Genomic DNA, 22,536 nt, shown 5'->3' on the forward strand with positions numbered 1-22,536 from the left:
ATCAAAAACTGAGCATCTGAATGGCTGAAATTTTAGTCGAGTATCTTTCTGCACAAATACAATCCCTAACTTTTGTTGACGAATGCTGCCATCTTCATGGTGAGGCTCAAAACCTTTCAGACAACCCTCGCGCATGCGTGTGTGTAATAAACTGCAGTTCATTTTAGTTTTGTGGGACAATAGAATATAAGAACTCAATAAATCAAAAATTGTTTTATTCATGTTAATGCAATAAGAGCATTCTAACAGTAAATTTGGAAATTACTATGTCAAATAGTGCACGTTACGAGTACTTTGGTAGCTGTTGGCACAGTCTACAATCAATCTTGAAAAGTATATACACATACTAGGATAATGAAGTGACACAGACTAAATTTTCCCATATCAGAATAAAAAACCTGAAATTAAAATAGACAATAGCAAATAATAAATATATGAGAAAAATAATATATTTAAAAAGATAAATATTATAAACATACAAGCAACATTATTTTAATATTTATTTATTTTGAATTAATCATTAACTAATACAGACCATTTATAACAATGTAATATATATTTATATATTTTTATTTATAATTATATATAAATTACATATACTCTGGTAGAAGAGAACACATGTTTGTAGTAATAATAATAATTAATACTATAATTAAAATACAACAGTGAAACTGCTTGTTTTAGTTTCAAAATTTGATTTTAAAAAAACAATAAAGAACATAATAGAAATTTATTTAATAACTTTTCCATGTTTATAACATTTACAAGATATGTGTTTAAATTTACAGTATTAAAATAATTACATAACAATTAATTGTTAATAATGACATTTATTGTAATCCACTTAATAGATGTTTAAATAAACAAACATGTAAAGCATATACATGCGTACACACACACACACCATATAAAATCACACAAAATCATATAATTTCATTATCATAATATGAAAATAAATACAAAAAAAAATCCATTTTACTTACTGTGTAATGTATTTACCAAAAAATGAACGGTAATATTTATTAAAAATATACAGAGCTATCAGAATCTTTATAAAAACAATTGCAACATGTTAGACATAAGAAATAAAATACATGATAAATTTACAGTAAAAGTTATAACAAAATACTATTTTACATATTACATTGTATTTTTTAATACAAGGAACTATAATATCACTTTGAATAATATTTGGAAAACAAGATAAAGAATATTTAAAATTGTTAATTTTTTTATACAGTACTAACAAATACATTAAAAAAAAACCTCGATTGAACAATATGTAAGTTAGTTGGTGTTAGTATATAATCTAAAGGAACAGAATAATAATTATGAATGCTGCACTCCAGGTACTATAAAGACTGATTTAATACAAATGTATGTGTGTATAATATGTATATGAAGTCATTTTGAGTGTTGTTAAAGTAGAAGTTTTATTTATGGAATGTTAATAAATATTAAAATATTTTATCAATCTCGTTTTACCTAAAATTTCACAAACTTAAATTCATATGAAATAATTACAAATAAAAACAGGAGCAAAATTAATAAGCTGCTTTTTAAAATTATTACCTATATAGTTTTCAATTAATTCAGTATATTTTACAAAAAAGATGTACGTATGTATAAATAACTTTTATAAAATAAATAATAAAGAATTATTTTCAATAAAACATGAAAATAATTTTTTAAACCAGATAAAAGAATAGGCAAAAAAGGCTATTAAAAGTTCCTCTTTGTGCCATTATGTTTCTTTTTTTAATACAATGATCATTTGGTACACATCTTTTTATTTTCAAAAAATTATATTTATTAATAATAATTATTATTATTTCCTTTTTTATTCACAAACTATCATTCTTCTTGTGGGGTTCCATCTTCTCTCTTCATATCCTCAACAGGTGCGGACGATGTATTAACTTGATGGGGTACTTCAGATCCACGCGGTCCACCCTCTCCTGAAACGAGATGGGATGGAACATGAGGTGATGGGGTGTGCCCAGCCTTATGAGATTTTTCTCCTTTACGCCATAATGTAATTTCCTGTATTTAACAGATAATTTTGCTCATTAACTACTTTATAAATTAAAGTAATACAATATTTTCATTATTTTTATGTAACGATTACAAGAACTGTAACTCTCATAGTTATAATCACGGTAAAAAAACTACTTCAATTTGTATGTAAATAAAAAAAAAACTAAAACCCAATGAGCTACATTATAAATTTTTACTCAAATCTTGTAGTTAATAATTCCTTAGAATAACTGTGAAATGCAGAACCCTAAATAAAACACTAGACATTATCTATAAATAGTATTATTGTAATATTTTAAGATAAAAAAACTTAATTGATAATGATAGTATACCTACAGGGAAGAATAAATAGGACTTACTGCTTACTTAAGGGATACGACAAAAGCAAATTCACGCTTCTACTACAAAAACAACTATCACTGAATCTGACATACTATATATAGGTATTTCATAGGAGATAGAGAGGAATAATTCTGGAGTGATGAAAGATTGCAAGGTATAATAATATAAACACCTTGATTTAACTAACTAGAGTGATAACTAGAAGTTTATTTACTGGGTCCTGATAAAATAGTAATCTGCTTTCTTACAACTTGATGATTCCATCAGAAAGCATCCTGGAAAAGGAAAATTTCTAATGGCTAAGAATCATTTAATAAACCATTCCTGTAGATAACAAGGTAAACAATATTGAGAAGAATTACAATTTCTGCAAGTTTCACTGCAACCACAAGAGTAAAAGCCATTAAAAGAAATTCAATACCTTAATTTAGAAAAACTCGAATATTTTCATTTAAACTCTGATGAAAATTGACTCCTAATATTTTTCTTAAATTTTAGTTAATGAAATGTTAAGTTACACAGTAGGATTTATGGTAATTAACTATCTAAACAACAATAGACTTACTTCTATAAAAAAAAGAAGATATGTTAATAATAATAAAAAATAAGTTATTTTTTCAAAAATAAAATTATAATTATTTCTCTTTGTTGAAAACAGGCCAAGCAATAAATAGATATTAAATAATTTATCAATTAACAGAAAATGCTCTGTTGCACTACCTGTTGCTTAAAATACCGTCTGTCCTCTTCATCCATCAATACCAGATTTAAAAAGTACTTGACAGAAAACTTTTTATTTATATCTCTCATAGTAGGTGTAAGATCATACCCAGCAAGAAACACACGTATTGGAATGCTCTCGCCTCTAACAGGTGCACCATCCATTATTTCATACTTTGCGATTGTCTCATTTTCAGTAAATGTATTTGGACCTGAAAAAATGCCTTTTTAAAATACCGTAAAGAATTAAATAAACACTATTGATAATGTTACCATTTTAACATTCCAGTTCTATAAGCTGCACAAGCTAAAATAATGCAATATTAACTGTTCACGTTATTATTTAATATATTATTTTAACAATTCCAATTAAAACAATTTTTTTTTAAATCTTTAACAAACAGTAGCGCCTGACCTTTCACACACATGGAATATGTGTAATTTTCACTTCTACTAGTTCACTACTCCACAGTGGAAGATTCTAGAAATGCTTTTGAATTCATCTGTTAATAAACAGATGCCTAATAATATAAAACTGACCAAAACTAATGTGGCAAGCTAATTTGACAAAAATCGTTTTCATACATTTGGCATTCGCTTGAATATTTCATAAAAAAACAAACAGAAGTTATTAACACCCTCTGCAAAGGATAATTATGGAAATCCCATAAAGAGGCAGTGTACATGTGTAAGAATATGCATAATATATTTACTTATTTAAGCATTTAACACAAGGTGAGTCAAAAGTCACTTAGAACCCCTAACAAAAAAACAGCTACCATATAAAGGCAGAATTGGACTAATAGAATCATGGGGGAGGGTCATCAAGATATAGACAAAGATGATTGGTCCCAGATACAATATTCCAATTTTGGCAGGCATAAGTCTACTTGACTTTATAGCGTTACACTTTAGAAATGCCTTTCTATTTTTTTTTTCATTTTACAATCAAAATACCTAAAATTTCATTCACAATTCTCACAATGGTCTTTTACAGAACTATATTTTTAAACATCTTAACTTTCAATCGGATAAGATTTCTTCCACAATTTCATCCATTTCACTCAGAAAGTTTTCAAATGGGTACAGCAAGGAATAAGAATTAAAGAAAACTCGTAAACAAGCAAGAGCTTTGACAGATACTCAGACACCTGGAAAAAAGTGCGGCGAATTTATGCTACAGGCAAAGAAGCTCTTGCCAGTAGATATAAATGTTAATCCAAGAAATGTTAACTACTTGACATTCTGTAATGCAAGAGTATTAAAAACATTAAATTATTAATCCCAAATTTTGGAACAAAAATTAAGATATTAGTTCTGTTTAACATATTAATTTTGAACAGAACGTCCAAAATAATTGTAAATTATGAACCTGAAAGTCCTCAACCAAGTTGTAAAATATGTTATATAATTAATAAAAATAAAAAATGTCAAAAGTCGGAAGAGTGAAATTACCTTAGTATTCTTCAGAATCTGTAATGATATAATCTGTAATTACATAATCAGGATACAATGAAGCAAGTCTGGACCATAAATGATGAACTCAGGTCTTGTAATCTTATATTTTCTTTTGAAAAAGAACTCTGCGAGATGCCTATGCAAGTAGGGCCATACGATTTCCATATCGAGGAATGTTTGAACGCACTTCTCACCACGTATGCTAAATTGTTTGTGTATGAGCTCCTGTGTCTGGATGTATTAAATTATATTTGTGGTTCACCCTTTTGCGAACAATTATGTCTTCCAGCAATCTCTAACAATTATTGTACCGGGAAGAATATGCTTTTGTATGATAGGAAATAATGCCTCATAAATAACCAAATACTCTCTGCTAAGGATAATTATGGAAATCACATAATTATCCTTAATATGGTGGTGTGTTCACGTGTTGCAACAGGAACCAATAATACGGCTTTTGTTTCTCGCTCAATGTAACCAAAAACCCAACTGCTATTAATAGTTCTTCCTGTACTATATTTTCTCTTTCCTAATTTAGCTTAGTCGATTTCAACGATTTTGAAAGATCCTCCTATCAGTACTAGTTTGCCCTGTTCAGAAGTGGCCAAATCTCACTTGAAGATGTACCCCATTCATGTCACCCCTCAATGTCAAGAAGAGACTAAAATGTCCAAAAATTGCGCAATGCCTACATGTTTGATTGTCGCAGAAAAATTGACAGATTGGAGGAAATATAATTGCAATTTCCTGTTGTTAATAAAAAGAATCATAACTTAAGATTTAAACATGAGACACACTGAGCCAAAGTTTATTCCACAAATACTTTCTGATGACCAGAGTGGGAGTACTATCTGATAGTACACCAGGAATTGAAAGAACAGGCACAAACTGACCCGGATTTTTTGATATCATAATAAGGGATGAATCTTGAATCCTAAAACAACAAAACAGCAGTCATGGCTGTATTGCCTATATCAAAAAAAGCACAGCAAGTGAAATCGAATGTGCAGTCTGTGATCGCTTGTTTTTTCGACATCAAAGGAGTCGTTCATGTTGAATCTGTTTTGTAAGGTCACCACAGTGAACCAACATTACTACCCACAAGTGCTGAAGCAATTGTGTGAGGCAGTGAGAAAAAAAACGACCTGAGTTGGAAAAAAAAACCTGCCCATACAGCATTGGAAATCAACCAGTTTTTTGACACAGAATGGCAAGACAATGGTTACTCACAACCCTTACTCACCCGATCTAGCCCCCTGCGACTTCTTCTTTTTCAAAAGAATGAAGAAAAACCTTTTTCAGGACGGAGAGGAGGTTAAGAAAAAAATCATTGGACACTTAATAGTTCACAAGAATATAAAAAATGTTACAAAAAGGGAAAAACCATTAAACCAAGTGAATGTAATCTAACGGACAGTATTTTGAAGGGGATTGATGTTTTCAAGAGGTTATCATAAATAAAAAAATTTAAATAAATAATTCTCAATTTTTTGCTACCCATTCATGTTATGTATATTTATACCATATTTAGTAACTTTGTTTCCTAAGCTCAACCTTAATTTGAACTAAACAGAAGTTTAAGGTAATATCATCAATTAAAATTAAAAGGTCGGTGTTCAGAAAATAACCAAACATTTTTTTATTACGCACCAATGTAGTTATTTAGTGACATACATTAGGCAGCACTGTGTTCCGCATAACCCCCTCTTAACCACATGTTCTTGGATTGTTGATATCTCATTTAGTTTTTGTTATTGTTATGAGTGCATGTAACGTTATTTAAGTGTTACTTTCGTAATGTGCAATTTTCAGGAGCAACAATACAATACAAAATTTTGCATTCAACTGGGGAAAACTTTTATACAAACATTTCAACTTTTGAAACAAACTTATTGAGATGATGCTCTGGGTCATAACCAATGTTACGAATGGTTTTTATGATTTAAAAGTGGTTGTCAGTCAATTGAAAAGGACCCTCGACCAGGAAGGCCTTTAACTTCAACCAATGACACCCACGTTCAGAAAATCCATGATCTGGTGCTTGCAAATTGACCGTCGGAACACTTGCAGAAGAGGTTAGAATCTCAACTTGATAAAGCCATGGAATTATGACTGAAAAATTAAACATGCACCACATTGCAACAAAAGTTTGATCCTGGTTTGATAGCCAAACAACAAGAGAACATTGAGTGGACATTTGTCAGCAGCTTCTTGGAGAGGCCAATGACAATGAAACATTCATGCAAACAATCATAACAGGAGGAAAAAGCTGGTTTACAGCTACAACACTGAGACAACAGATCAATCATCACAATGGATCGGTAAAAGACCACTATGGCCCAAGAAAGCACATCAGTCTTGATCCAATGTCAAAGTGATGCTCTCTGTTTTCTTCAATTTTAATGGAACTGTGCATTTTGAATTCTTGCTTCAAGGAGAAACAGTGAACCATGCGTACTATCAAGGTGTTTTAAAACGGATACGTGGAAAAATTTGCAAAATAGACCACAGCTGTGGTGAGACAACTCATGGTTCCTTTACCATGACAATGTGCCTGCACCCTCAGTTTTGCTGCCTCACTACTCCCCAGACTCGACTCCTTGCAATTTTATCTTATTTCCAAAATTAAAATCAGTGATGAAAGGATGCCGTTTTGAGTGTATTGATGACCTTAAATGCCATTTCAAATGAAGCTTTGCAGGACTGCTTCGAAATGTGGAAACATTGTTGGAATTAGTGTGCGAATAGGGGAGGGGAGTACTTTGAGGGTACAAGGACCAATAATCTGTAAAAATTTATAATAACGATTAAAAAAATAAACGTCGGTTATTTTCTGAACAAATCTCGTTTATACTGCTAAATGTAATATTTTTAAATCTGTGTGGCTTTTTAACATTTCTTTAAAAGACAAAAAACTAAACATGTGTAACATTTCTTTAAAACACAAGAGTAACAACTGAATCATAATGTTGACGATCAAAACTAAGAAAAAAAAAAAATACTAATCAAAATTTAAAATTAAATACTAACCAGACCCTGTTGTCTCTCTCTTTATAATGGCTATTTCCATATGTTTGATTTTTATCCGTACCAACAGGAAATATATTTTCCCTACAATAACATCTTTCAAATGATATCTGTAACATTAAAAAAGAAATTTGGTTTATAAGTGAAAAAAAATTTATTTTAAAATATATATTTTAATTTACACGTTTCACTGATTAATTAGCGCCAACAGCTGTGGAACTTTAGAACCTTGTGGTAGCCCTGAAAGAAGCTGTTTGGGATTTTGTAGTGGTAATACTGAGAACAGCCATTTGTGTGTTTGATGAGGTGGCCCTGAGAATGGCTCTTCAGTCAGGCTGCTGTTCTCCAGCAAAGTTGGCTCAGCTCAACAGGTGGTAGTCGGGGCTCATCCACCGGAATCAGAGCGAGCTTTTTCCTCAACAGCATCTACTGTAGTGATGGCTCCCACAACCCAACAGTATTAGGTCAGCATCAATTGTCTTCTGCCAGAACAGCCAAGACGGTTCTTCCGGTGGTTGTCTGGCTCCATCTTCAAAATTATGCCTCCTGGCACTAGCAGACTTTGTGCTAGGTTGGCTAAGTCTGTTGCTCTGGCAGGGATATTGGCATCCACTGAAAGATACCATGTTGGGCCAGCTGCAGGACTTCTCCCATCTTCTTCTAGTTCTTTTCTTGGTGGTGGTCTGGGAGCAAGTGGTCTTGCATTATTTGCTGCTCTTATGAAGTTGCCAGCATGTGGTGTGAGTGTTAGGCGGTCAGCTGGCTTCATGGGAGGAGTGTGTGTGCAGGTACATAGGTGGGGACAGTAACTCCTGCTGACTTCATATCGGCCAGTATCATGCTTGCCAATAGGAAGCACAGCATCTGGCAACAACATATATACAAACAATTTTTCTTATCTCAGTTATAAATGCCAAGCAACTGGACAGCAGATAGCGCAGTTATGGTGCAGAATGCTAATTATTTTGTCCTAGATAACTGAGAACTTTCTACAGCGATTGGAGAATCTTCAATTTATCTTTTCTATGTAGAAAAGGTAAATTGGATAAACATGATATGCATCCTGTATAAGACTATACATAATTTAAAAAAAGAAGATTTTAAATTACTTATAAATGTTACATACTTGCACTTATTGTACTCAAATTCAATATGCAGGCAGTCCTCAATTCCAACTTCCATTTTGATACTATTATTCATATCAGGATAAGATGATAAAGTATGAACTACCAAATCAACTTCCTTCACTATATCCGATAACCTTCTTACTATTGTTACTCTCAACAAGTACCTGGAAAAAAATTATTAAAGTCCTTAAAATAAGAAATCAATATGAATTTTTAACATGATAAATAACTTTTTAAATCTTTAACTAAGGGAGAACACTGCATGGTAGTCCCAATGCTTGCACATGAAAGCTTTGTCATGCATAGTTTTGGGTGAAACTATCTCTACAGCATCACAAACTTGTCTGTATTACTAAACAACATTCTGTGTCTTCGCTACAGAGTGGTAGCATCTCGGAGGTCCCGGGTTTGAATCCTGGTCGGGCATGGCATCTTTTCATACACTACAAATTCTCATTGAGCTAATGACAACAGCAGTTGAAATCCATAAAAAAAAGTATTACTAAACAAACATAAATAAAACATTTTTTTTTTAGTATAAACTTTTTGTAATTGTAGATTGTATTCAGATATGTGCAATAAAAAATTATTACCACACAAACTGTATTAGTATTAGTACTATCAAAAACTATGAATGAATGAGACTAAATTTTCTTAGTAATTATGTGTTAATAACATCTTGAGTTGACATTTTCAACGACACCAAGAGGGCTGATTAGAAATTAACTTCTGGTCCTCAATACTGCACAAAAATGTTGGGGTGGTGATTCTACCTTTGGATAGTTGAGTAACACGATTCAGTACAGTTCTAGTAGCATTACTGGAAATATCGCTTGCGTGACTGTTCTGTCACTATAATTACAAATGGCTGCTGTCACAGAAAACCCCACTGACAGTGAAGTGCTGTCATCAGTTTCCTTCATGCAAGAACTTGTCAGCTGCTGAAATTCATTGTGAACTTTGTGTAGCACATTCAAGATGTCCGGATGAGACCTGCAGCGAAGGCAAAAGCTGAGTTTTAAAAACTCATTGAGGTAAACATCTACCAAGGCATTGACATTGGTGGCATCCCAACGACGCCTGATTTATTACTATGAGATGTAAAAAAAAGTTAGATGAGCAAAGACGACTCCCCGTTAAAGCCTATCAGTGACTAGGAACGCGAGGGGGGACCTGGAAGCATCACAAGGCAGGGTGTCTTCCACTACGAGGTTGGGATGTGAACTTTGCGTAGTATATGGAGGGAATATCAATACCATGAGTGAGAGTGCAGTAAGACAATGGTGCTGTATGTTCCAGGAAAGTCAAACAAACATTCACAACAATGAAGGAAGTGGTCAATCCTCAATTGTCACAAATAAACTTGTTACAAGTGTGGATGTAATATTTAGTGACAATATGTATGTAGCACGCTGCATTTTGATTTTGTATGACCCTTCTCAGTTTCTTCAACATCTCACAGTAAGTTACAATGTTAATTACCATGCCTATTTCCAGAAAATCAACAAAGATCACAAGTATTATGGCCTCAAAAAATTGATCCATTGACTTTTTTTTAAGTGTTCGATGGATCTTTACAAGTTTTCAAGGAGAACTGGTTAGCCCCCACTGCATTGATTCAGCTTTTGCTTCTACATTAACAAATTTAACCTGTGTCTCATTGCCTGTTACAATGTGATTAAGCAGCATTTTGAAAATGACAAAGTTGAGAAACGGTGTCACTACCTGTCTTAATTCACAAATGGCAGAATTTTATGATAAGGGTATTCAATCATTTGTTTACAGATATGACAAATGCCTTAATTTGGATGGCAGTTATATAGAAAGTACCAAAAAGATGAACATAATAGATTTTTTATCAATTGGTGTTTTTTTAATAACAAATCGAAATTACTTTCCAAGTAGCTTATTATCATGTATAAGATAATAAATAATATATTTTCAACAAAATTTACTAACCATTACACAATTTTTAATATTTTTATAAATATTATTTAAATCTTTAAAAAAAGTTTTTTTTTAACTCTGCTAATTAATTTTTTTTTTAAATTTATTTGTTGAGCAATTTGGATTGTTTTTATATGTTCTCAATATTTATCCATTTCAAAGTTTTTTCAAACACAAACAAAAAAAAAATACTATGTTAAATTATTTTTTAGTATAATCCCTATTTTAAACCGGTATTAGTTCTACTTACAAATAATTTACCAGGCAAGTTAACAACAATGTTACATGGAGAAAGAAATTAAGTCACAGTTCTTTTACAAATTTTTGTTAAAAATTTTATATTACGATACTTTGAATTTGTTTATTACAGTATATTTATTAAGTAATATATAGTTTAATTTAACTAAAATGACTGAAAATAGTTTGACACATTTTCTTACATCATCTGTCTAATGCAAGAGTACTTATTACCATCTCAAACTTATTCCTGTTTGGTTAAAACTACTAATTTATTATTCATACAACTAAGATTAATTATCGCTATCTGAACACTTTATTATATTATATCATGAGTAGACTACTGGGATGATGTTTTACAGTATAATACATTATAAAAAGCCTTACATGCTTTGGTAGTTTACATTCAATTTAGTAACGCAGGTCTTGGAACAATGATGGTTCTTAAACAGCATACGCCCTATTACAAGACTAAAGAGGATACTGTAATATACTAAAACTGTATTGATAATGCATCGATTCTACACAAAATCCTGATCATAAGTTCAAATTAGAATCATTACCAAACATTCAACAACCCATTTCTCAAGAATCTATTAAATAATTTTACTTGAATGATTTAATTCTGTTCAACATAAAATATTCATCAAGAAAAAATAATCACTTAAAAAAAAAACAAAAAAACATTAGTTTCCTAATGAAAGGACACAAGGAACGTCAATCAAAAGTTGCAGCACACTACAGTAAATCCTTTGGTGAATGAACATATCACTAACAGGAATAACACCGACTGCATTTCTGTGAGTTTTGCATGCTGAAAAGCAAAAATAATTTTGGCTCGGTGGGGAAGGCCACTTTCAATAGACCACTTATCTCCTTAGTAAACCTGATGGCTGTGACTTATAACTCATGCCAGGTTTGCTTATAAGGGTAATAGATGTAGAATTAACCGCTGTAGAACCTTAATTACAAAAATACTTTTGATATCTGATAGGAATCAAGTTAAAAATAATTATATTGTTGACAATAATAACTAATATTAAAAAAACTAATAACAAACAATATTACAAAGTGGAATACCTGAGTTTAACATTGGTGCCTGTATAAGATTCAAAAGGTTTCTCAACATTAAGGAATTCAAAGCTGTATACTGTATTTTGCGTGAGTTCACCAGGCCGTGCTAATTCCTTAACTAATGATGTAAACTCATGGTGATTTCCTCTGTCATAATACAGTTCTATCTGACCTATAAATTCAATTTTTATTCCTTGGTGTTCCAATTTACTGCCGGGTTTTTTTAAAACAATATTTACCTGAAGTTAAAACAAAAAAAAAGTTAGTTATATGAAAACATAAACTTCTGTAATAACAATAAATTGAACCAAACTTTTTTAAAAACACAATTTATTGATTTATTTCAAAATATCTTTGGACCATACTTACTTGGTGACTGTTGGTGCTATTCTCATCCCTGTGCAGGTGGTAATATTAAGATTCTTTTTCTAATTAGATGGACTAAGAAGGAGATAAATTTCATTTTAATTGTCAATTCATCAGGTATATCATAACACGTTTAAAAATGTTCAAATGTATTCTTTTTGGTGTGGAATGTAAGAGTAGAAATCAAAATTTCTAATGTCGGTGGGTTTATTATGGTTGGCGTCATTCATTCTTGGCAAATTTTGACTGTATTATGAATGCATTTCAAATCAAGGTTTGTTATATTTTTATTTTTCACTCATAAATTCAATCATCACGCAGTTCTCACCTGGCTCCAAGAATTTTTCTTTTTTTTGGGCCCCTGAAAAAAGGGCTGTAAGAAATCATTTTTGGTACGATTAAGAAGCGTCATGGAAGCAATGAACAAATGACTATGCTCCAGACCAAAAGGTTCTGCTACAAAAGCTTGTTAAAAGATCTTAATTCATAGAAACAGGAAAACACGGTGTTGAAAAATAAAGATATTTCATTTACGTAATAGCAAATAAAAAAAAAATGGATTTTTAAATTTCATTTTACTTTTTGACCTACCCTTGTACATGAAATTAATCGACAATATGAAATTAGAATAAGAATCAGTATAATATAAATAACATGCACAATAAATAAAACTTTTTACCTTGCCAGTAACACTTTCACCATCATAATATAGAAAATGTCTCTCTTTCTTTCCTTCTTCAGTCTTAATTTCAGCCAACTTTCTAGATTCTGTTCCATCTAATATAATATCTATGTCTGCACTTTGACCAAACCCAAAAAAACTCTATAAAAACAACACAAATGAACGACAGATATAATTTATGAATGCGTACAATTTTTTTGTTTTAAGCTACAATCAAATAAAACTACTACAAAAGCACCCGCTATTTATATCTACAAATCCACAATAGCAATAACACTTTACAAGACCTAAGGTGTGGACGATTAAGAAAAAAACAGATTCTCTATACTTAAAAAAAATACACGATTGAAATGTTTAAACAAAAATAATATAAAACCCAACCTAGAGTGGTACAGTAATTAAAGCTTTTACAGTGTATATTATTTCTTAATATCAAATATAAATTTACAAATGATTAAAAAATAATTTAAGCCGTTTGAACAGAACAGGGGGTTAAAGCAACATGTGGAAAGTCCATGGTAACATGTGTCAGCACTAATCACCTCTTAAAAATAGATCAATAAGTACAAGTAATATAAACATTGACAAACATTATTTACAAATAACAAAAAACTCCTGCTATACTGAAAAGTAAGAAATATACATAAGAAAGATATGTGGAAAGGCACAGTTCAAATCTAATATTCTGATCAAGTATAGAAAAACTATACCTCATGAAATGATACTTATTCATTACAGGAACTGTGCTTCACCTCTTTTTCTTTTTTTTTTACTTTAAAATAATCAAAAAAATAATTTGGAGTACTCACTCCATTGTACTGACCATCATATTTGAATGCAATATAGGATTTTATATTTTAAAGTCGTTAAAAAACAGATTCTTTATTTTATAATCAAACAAAATATTAGTCAATAAAATATACATATACATGAATCCAATAAAAATAAACTGAATTAAAACCATAGTAATTACTATATAAAACAGAAATGGATGTAAACAAGGATTGCACAAACATCCTTCAATTTAATAAAGAAAAGTATCATGAAAGTATTGCACAACACTAAAATCTAATTTTTTTGAATTGACAGTGTGTCAGTGTAGGTGCTGTTATATTTATTATCTTTTGCGAAGGTGAAGATCCTTTAAAAGTAGATAATTATTAAATTGCAGAGTATATAGATTACTTAACATGCAGCTATAAATCAACATATATAGCCTAAAAACCCAAATCAAACGCTGTCAATTGAAACAGATTGAAATAACCTCACTATTGACATATGATCACTTTTAATTAACAAGATAGATTTAAAAATATAATTATTTCATTACACATAGTAATCGATACAAGAGTTGCAAAGGTGTGAAAACGTATATTATTCTTTTATAAATTCTTCTGCTTTCTTTCAAGAAAAAAAAAATTTTGAGCTGGTGCTTAAATGATAGATAAATATAACCTAATTATTTTATTTTGTAACCGAATAGTCATAATATCAATGCATATATAAGATAGACTAAGATCGTAGAAACACTTTACGGTAAATACTATTAACATCTTTAATTTTATTTATTTTTGTTACTTTGTGTTTTTACTTCCTGTATGAAGTAAAGGAGGTATTGTAATTGCGAAAAATTTTGGTTTTCATATTTCAACAGAAATATCCATTTTGACCATCCCTGAATCCATTTTGACTAGTTTTGGCATTGTACATAGATATGTATCTTGCATAACTCAAAAATTATTAGCCGTAGAATGTTGAAATCTTGCATTCAGGACTGTTAACATATAATTGTGCACCTCCTCTTTTGATTCCAATCAACTGAACTAAAAGCGTCAAAAAAGCCCAAAATCCAAAAAAAATGGATTTTGGACCTTAACTGCAGTAATAAGCCCTCATTGAAAACCTTTCAACAATATATCAAAAGTGGTACTTATTTTCATTGTTTCCAGAGTTTTAGGCAAATAAAATTTTAATTAATGAAATATTTTGATCTTACAAGGGGAAGGGGAATATCGGTTTGAATTCAACTTCATCTCCTCTTTTTTACTTTTTTTTTTAATTTAAATATATTGATTTATTTATAATTATTAAGCTGACAGTAAAAAAAAATTTTTTACAATAAATAATAATTCAATAATAACAATATAAAAAAATGAATAAAATCAGAAGGTATTAGTGAAATAAAATTTTATGTACTTTTAAAAATGTGTTTATGTAATTTAATAGGTGTATAAGGAAGTCATGTAGTGTCCACAAGAGATTTGGTGAACATCTGATTATTTAATATTAATTGAAAATTGTCATTATTTTTGGATTTTCTTAGCAAAATTTTCTAAAAATTGTATTTTTGTTTTTATTACTGAAATTAGTTCATTAAATTTAAAGAAACTGTATACAAAAGTATCTTTTTTAAGTTTTTTATTTTTTTTAACTGAACTTACGCCAGTCTGAAATGCATAAAAAAATCTATAAAAATATTCTTCTATTATTTGCATAACAAATAAACTTATTCATTAATCAACCTTATTTTGGATATTTTTGAATGAACAATTTTCCGGTTATCATCTGTTAATCAAATAATATCTACTTTAATTAGAAATGATTACTTTTTAATGTTTCGTTTGATAAGCCGAGAAAGAGACGGAATATAATAATTAAAGTAACTTCAAGGATAAAGAGGTAATTGAAATTTTTTGTAAAACTGCAACATTAACAACTGAGAAGGAAATACAGTTAACATCCATCTAATAACATAGAATATACAGAATAAACAAATTATTCAGCACATTTTAGGATTAATGAAAAATGATCAAAGCAATGTAGCGCGCATTGAATTTTTGAATGAACATGCCAGTGTGACGTAACAACAGGGGGAATATCTGAGTTGAGCAATGCCTACCGTGCAGCAGAAAGTAATGGGCATACTATGGTTTCATGAAAAAGGATATGTTATTACTGTTCGCAGACATTTTCATTTAGAGTATGGCCGTCATCCTCCTAATAAAGACTATTACATGCAGTATCAGCAGTTTAATGATACAGGAAGTGTAGTACACAAAAAAGGTGCTGGCAGGCCTCCCTTCTCCAAGGAAGTTGTGGATAGTGTAAAAGAAACTTTTCAGAGATACAGAGTAAATCAACTCATTGTGCGAGTTTAGAACTGGGAATACCGGAATCAACAATCGTGAAAATTCTACACAAGCAAAAAAAACTTTATGCATAAAAAATTCAGTTGTTGCATGCAATTGAAGATTATGATAAACCACACCAGTACAATCTTGCCATGGACATTCTTGATAAAGTGAATGAAGATAATGTTTTTAGAAAAAGTAATCTTCTCTGATGAAACTATCTTCCATGTAAGTCATCATAATTGTCGGATTCCTGGTAGTAAGAACCCACATGCCGTTCAACAAACACAACGTGATAACCCAAAAATTAACGTTTGGTGTGCATTGACTTCTTATGAAGTGATCGGATTGTTCTTCTTTGCCAAGCCAACTGTTACTAAAGCTAGTTATCTACGCAAGTTACAGGAATATGCAGTATCACAAATCGAACATCGACAACCCAATGTTTACTTCCAACAAGATGGTGCACCCACCACCACACTTCGGTTTTCATATTTACCTACACAAATAACTTTCTCAACGTTGGATCGGTCATGATGTACTGACTCCCCAGCCAACTCAATCCCCTGATATTACACCATTCAATTTTTTTCTTTTAGTGTTTGTCAAAGACAAGGTTTATGCGACGAAGATTGCCAACATCAATGACCTTAAAAGAAAAATCGTAAGATGTAATTATGGAATAACTCCTGATATTCTTTGTTGTGTGGTGTGAAATTTAATATTGTCTAGATATTTTACACAACACAGAAGGTGCTCATGAGGAACTCTGAAGTTACTGTGATGTAAAGAATCTGTTTGAAATGCCTTGTTCAACAATAAAATATTATGTAAATACACTGCCTTTTTATTTCCTTTTACGAAGTAAAGGATGTATTGTGATAGAGAAAAATTTTGGTTTTCTGACTTCAACGGAAATATCCATCCATTTTGATTAGTTTCAGTGCGACCTTTATGTACATAAATATCTTGCATAACTCAAAAATGATTGGCCTAGGATGTTGAAATTTTGGATTTAACATCTAGTTGTGCACCTCCCCTTTTGATTGCAATTGACTTAAAACCAAAAAAAATTGGATTTCTCTTACAGATTACTTTCTGCCTTCATTAATTACCATTAACACTTCCAGTCCCATAGAGTTTAATATAACTGTGTACTAGTAAACTAGTAATATTTTGGGATATTCATTAAACAATATAAAATACCTTACATATATGCTGACTTGTTGACACACTATGAAACTGAATTTCTTTTACTTTAATTTAAGATTAATTTTCTCACTCAAAAAAAAAAGATTTCATTAGTCTTAACATTGTTTTTAACAATTAAAAAAATACTGAAACTCTAGGTAAAGAAAAGGACTAGAGACCAAACACAGAAATTACACTTTATAGAATACCATACTTTTGCTAAGCACAAAAAATACATGCCTTGTTCTATATTAAATACAAATACTAAAAGATTGCAGGAAATATTAAACAAGGTAACAATATTTGAATTCAAACACCTCCTGCTCAAACACAGACTAGCATTTGTACACAATGACTACTCAGAATACATATTAATGTATTGTTTTTTCTAAAATTCAAGGGTCGAAGTCAAAGGCCTTGAAATAAAGATTTATGTAAACATACGTTTATTGTATATTATACGAAAGAACATCAAATAAGCTTTACAATAATAAGTCCAAGTTTATCATTCTATCTTAATAAATAACAGTTACGTCGACCTAACAATATTGCAGCAAGTCAAGATTTGCCGTTTTCTAGCAAATTTGAAGAGCTCTAAAAAGAAAATGATTAATGATAGATATCTGAAATTCCGTATTTTCACATATCAACAGTTAATTCATATCAAATTTCATGAAAATTCCAGGCGGTCGGGTTGTGAATGGCTATCCTCCTTGTTGATTTAACATGGAATGACCTTATGATAAACATTGATGTGCACAGTGGAAATATTGCAAGGACATGATACCACACCTGTTAAAAACCACTGTTCTATTTAACAATCAATGTTCTCAATTTTTTCTCTTTAAATTAAACTAAAGTTCCTTAAATGAACATAAAATCAAATCCAGTTCAAAGAAACTTTGAATTTTTGATATCAAATCCACAATTGTTAAAAAAATTTAATAAATTACATTAAAATTCATATTAAAAGAGCAAATTATTCAGTCTTAATACTAATAATTTGGGTCATAAAATATATTTTTTTTTAAACCAATAATATCCTACAACATAATCATAGTTAATTTATCAGTCAATGAATCATCTAATTAAAATACCATTAAAATATCAAGCCTTTAAAGATAATTTTAATAAACAAATTTACATTACTAAAACTACATTATTATTAATTTTTATGAAAAATGAACCAAGCTTATTTTAAACTAGCATTTAAAATAAATTATGTCATACAGATTTCAGTGGCCATCTTCATTGAACAACATTACTTTCACTTAATATTGCCTAGTGGTTCTGCTGAGTAAGAAAAAAATTAAGTAAAGTAATTGTTCCAAATGACAATGTTTTTTAATTTTTTTACAAAATTAGTACAAAAGTACAAAATAAGCTATGTACAAAAGTATGATACAGCAAACAAATTACTTTTAGTTTTAATGTAATTTAGCTACTTTGTAAGATTTTATTAAATACATAGTCTTAACACTGTTTTTAATAATAAACAAAATAATGAAATTCTAAATAAAGAGATGCAACATACACCAAATATAAATAATAGAATTTACAGACTATCATATCTCTGCTACACACAAAGAACAGGTGAGAACAGTTTTGTGCATTATCAGAAAACAGTTGTACTATGCACATTTCTTTTTCTAAAGTTACTACAAATCCTACAAAACTGCAGGAATATTAAAGAAGATACCGCTCACTAAATTCCAATTCTCTTTGCTTGAAGCTAGCCTAACATTCATACACAACAGTAAATTAACTGTAATGGTAGTAAATAATAGTAGTAAATTAACTGTAATACAATCATCAATTTTAAATTATTTTAAACAAAAGTCACATCTATCACAACTAAGGTCTTGAAACTGACTAAACAATAGATGACACAAACAAATAATGCTGCCAGTATCAGAAACTTATTTTATCCAAAAATCTCAAATATTTTCTATAAACATATTTAATGTAGTTCTTAACCAGTTGCCTATATTACAAAGTACAACACTGACAGAAATAACTAAAAATATTCAAAACAAGTTTTGAAATATCAATAGCCTACAAAAAAAAAGTAAATTTTAAGCAAATATAAAAAAGAGACTAAACCCATCATTTCACGCAAAAGGATCCAAATTTCTTTACACTGTAAAACATATGAATATAAGGCGCTAGTGCAATAACTACAAATTAATTATTTAAATAAAAATCTAAGACTTTTGGTAAATTATATAATCATAATTAGGCTTTAGATCTTTATATAAAATGCTATTTTTACAATAAAAAATGATGATTATCTAATTAAGTAGTCTTGGTACTCCTGTGTTAACAGTGGTGGGCACTTGATTTTTGTTGTTGGTATTTTGTATGTTAATTATTGTATTTACTTTAAAATATACTTTTGTAATTAATAAGTTGTACAAAATTTGTGTATTTAATGTTACTCAAACGATGTTAGCAAGCGAAATGAGTATTAGGTTATATTGATATCTTACAAAGTTCACAAAATCCTTAGTTACAATATTTAATCTAACCTAATGCTGGCTAATTTCATCTAATTAACATTAAATATACAAATTACATATAACTTGTTAATAACAAAAATGATATTTACACTAACAATAATTACATAATACTACTTCTTCAGCACATTAGTAATTAATGTGATAAATAGGAAAAATTTGAAAATTGTGTTCCCATAAATACAGATGAGTACTTAACTTCGCAACTGCATGGTACAATTTCCCTTATAATCTTGAATAATTCCCTAACTCCTGAATGATTAAACACATCCTGTTTATAGCACTATACCATTACATATAAAAAGTTACAATAAATTTTAAATAAAACAAGCCGTTACAGGATATAACAGAACAATCACAACTCAGAATAACAACTTAATTAGAGTAACATGATTTCAAAAAAAATCGACAAACCTAGCCCTAACCTAAGATAACCTATAATCAACTGTACACTGTTTGCAGCTTCTTGAATAAATACAATATAACCTAACCTATACAACAAATTGTATAGGTTTACTGACAATTCAAAGTTGGATATCGGCCCTACATAAAATTAATACAAGTAGAATATTTTGAAAAGAATACAGATTTATAAAAATATAGGGCACGGAATAAGCAGAATGAATATTTATATCGAACATTATATATCAAAATATGCTGTTACGACAGGAGCTAATTTTATATAGTGCATAAAAATTTGCAAAAATGTGAAACCATTTAAAAGACAAACATATTTTCAAATTACAATGCATTTTACTTGTCTTTATTTATTATTGATGGACAGTTGTGTTATATTTGGTAAATAAGGAGTAAAATTTTCATGACTTGCATGCTATTTTTAAATTTTCTCACACTATCAGAGGTTTTAAAAAGTCACAAAATCTGATGGGAAGTTTGTTTTTAGAGATTTAATTTTACAGCAGATTACAGTTAATTTTCAATGTATTAACACCAAAATCATTATTATCATTCATAACTCTAAAAATATAAAATATTTTAGTAATTTCTTTACTGCACATCATTATCCACTAATTTTACATTAAAATTCACTAATCATCCTGTCTCTTTTCTATGAGTGAAAGTTATTTGAAAAACTTAACTTGCTTAATGTAGGGTTTTTACAAAATAACATAATGGGATATTTTTAATTAATATAAAAGAAATGCGAGTTAAAATACATGGACAAGCCCAATCGATCATTCTATAATAGAATACAAGAACATATGAATTGTATAAAAAAAGATCAAATAGAAAAATCTAATTTTGCTAAACATATTATAAATAACAACCATAATTATAACCCCGAAAATTTTATTTATATACTCAATTTTTCAAATAATATACACATTACCAATAATTTAGAAAAGTACCATATATATTTTAACAATGATATATTAATAAATGAACAAACCAGATTGTATAAGCAAGTACTAAATAATAACTGTAGAGTGAATTGAGCACACCATTACCATTCCACTTTACCATAATATACATTTTTAAGTTCCTGATGATAGAATTTTATTCTGAAAGCGCTTAACACATAAAAAAATTTTTTGGTAAGTGGGTTTTTAATTATTAAAAATATTTAAACACTATCAAAAACCTTCAATGAAAAAAACAATATCAGAAAACACAAGTTGGGCAGTAACATGAAAAAGAAGGAAAATGTAGAGGCAGAGTTGTACTTTAAACAAACTGTTTAAAAACACGAATTCACTTGTTATGAAGGAGCCTGTAAAATACAACTCGATCAAAAAAATATATCAGGATAAAGAAACGATATTACAAAATCACTAAGTTATCAAGTTACTAAATACAATTTAAATAATGTCTTAAGATTTTTTTAAAATTAATTATGAGGGCATAATAACACTAACTAAAACATTTGATTTATTTAAAATTATAATTTATTCCAGATACCTTAAACAAGTGACCTAAAAATCATAATTAGCTTTTTAAGTCTATTCAACATTCAACTCGTACAACAATCTTAAAAAAGAAAAGTATAAACATTACTGGAAAGGTTACTTTGATAGGACAAATTTTTAAGCCTAAATATAACTTTTATAAAAACTTATCCAGCATTGACAATTTTTCCGTTTCTTAATACAATTTTATCAAACTTTTGATTTACGTTCTTTAATTATATATACACCTTTATAGATAACAAGAACAACTGTTAACTTTTGTAACAAATACGAGACGATGGATTTTACTGATCAACTGACCAACCCCTACCAATGAAGGAAAACCTTACAACAAAATAATGGACTTACCATTTTGCTAACTAAAAAATGAACAATTAATGAAATTCACAAACTTAAAATACTTCAAATAAACAAATAAACCATCATGTAAATTCAATTAAACGTTACTAGTACATTAAATTTGTTAACCATCTCACATTCTGATAACAAATTAATAGGCTGACAACTTCTTCGCAGTTGCGTCACGACATGAGATTCCTCGATCGTACAGCCGTTTCAAATTAACATCAGATGGTCAAAGGAAATTTTATCAACTAAAATCATCATTCAGTTTGACGCCGTCATCATAACAATTAAATATTTATTAATGAAGCTTATTTACTAATAATGTTTATTCTAAAATTAATCAAAATTCACTGATATAAAGTAAATTTTGGAATCACTCGACTAGAATTTTTTTGTTGGTTGAAAGTT

General features: G+C 29.6%; 1 protein-coding gene across 1 annotated transcript; it reads right to left on the reverse strand.

Annotated features, from left to right (window-relative positions):
• Positions 1–198: 198 nt before the first annotated feature.
• On the reverse strand, positions 199–22,321 carry Vps26 (vacuolar protein sorting 26). Its single transcript, XM_075372597.1, has 7 exons — positions 22,132–22,321; positions 13,015–13,158; positions 11,976–12,208; positions 8,711–8,875; positions 7,588–7,694; positions 3,100–3,311; positions 199–2,043 (listed from the first exon to the last, which is right to left on the reverse strand). Exons 1-7 carry the CDS (start codon positions 22,132–22,134, stop codon positions 1,855–1,857), a joined length of 1,053 nt encoding a protein of 350 aa, XP_075228712.1. The 5' UTR covers positions 22,135–22,321; the 3' UTR covers positions 199–1,854.
• Between the last annotated feature and the right edge of the window lie 215 nt (positions 22,322–22,536).

Source organism: Lycorma delicatula, chromosome 8 (assembly GCF_047948215.1).
Source record: "Lycorma delicatula isolate Av1 chromosome 8, ASM4794821v1, whole genome shotgun sequence".
NCBI classification, from domain to species: domain Eukaryota; kingdom Metazoa; phylum Arthropoda; class Insecta; order Hemiptera; family Fulgoridae; genus Lycorma; species Lycorma delicatula.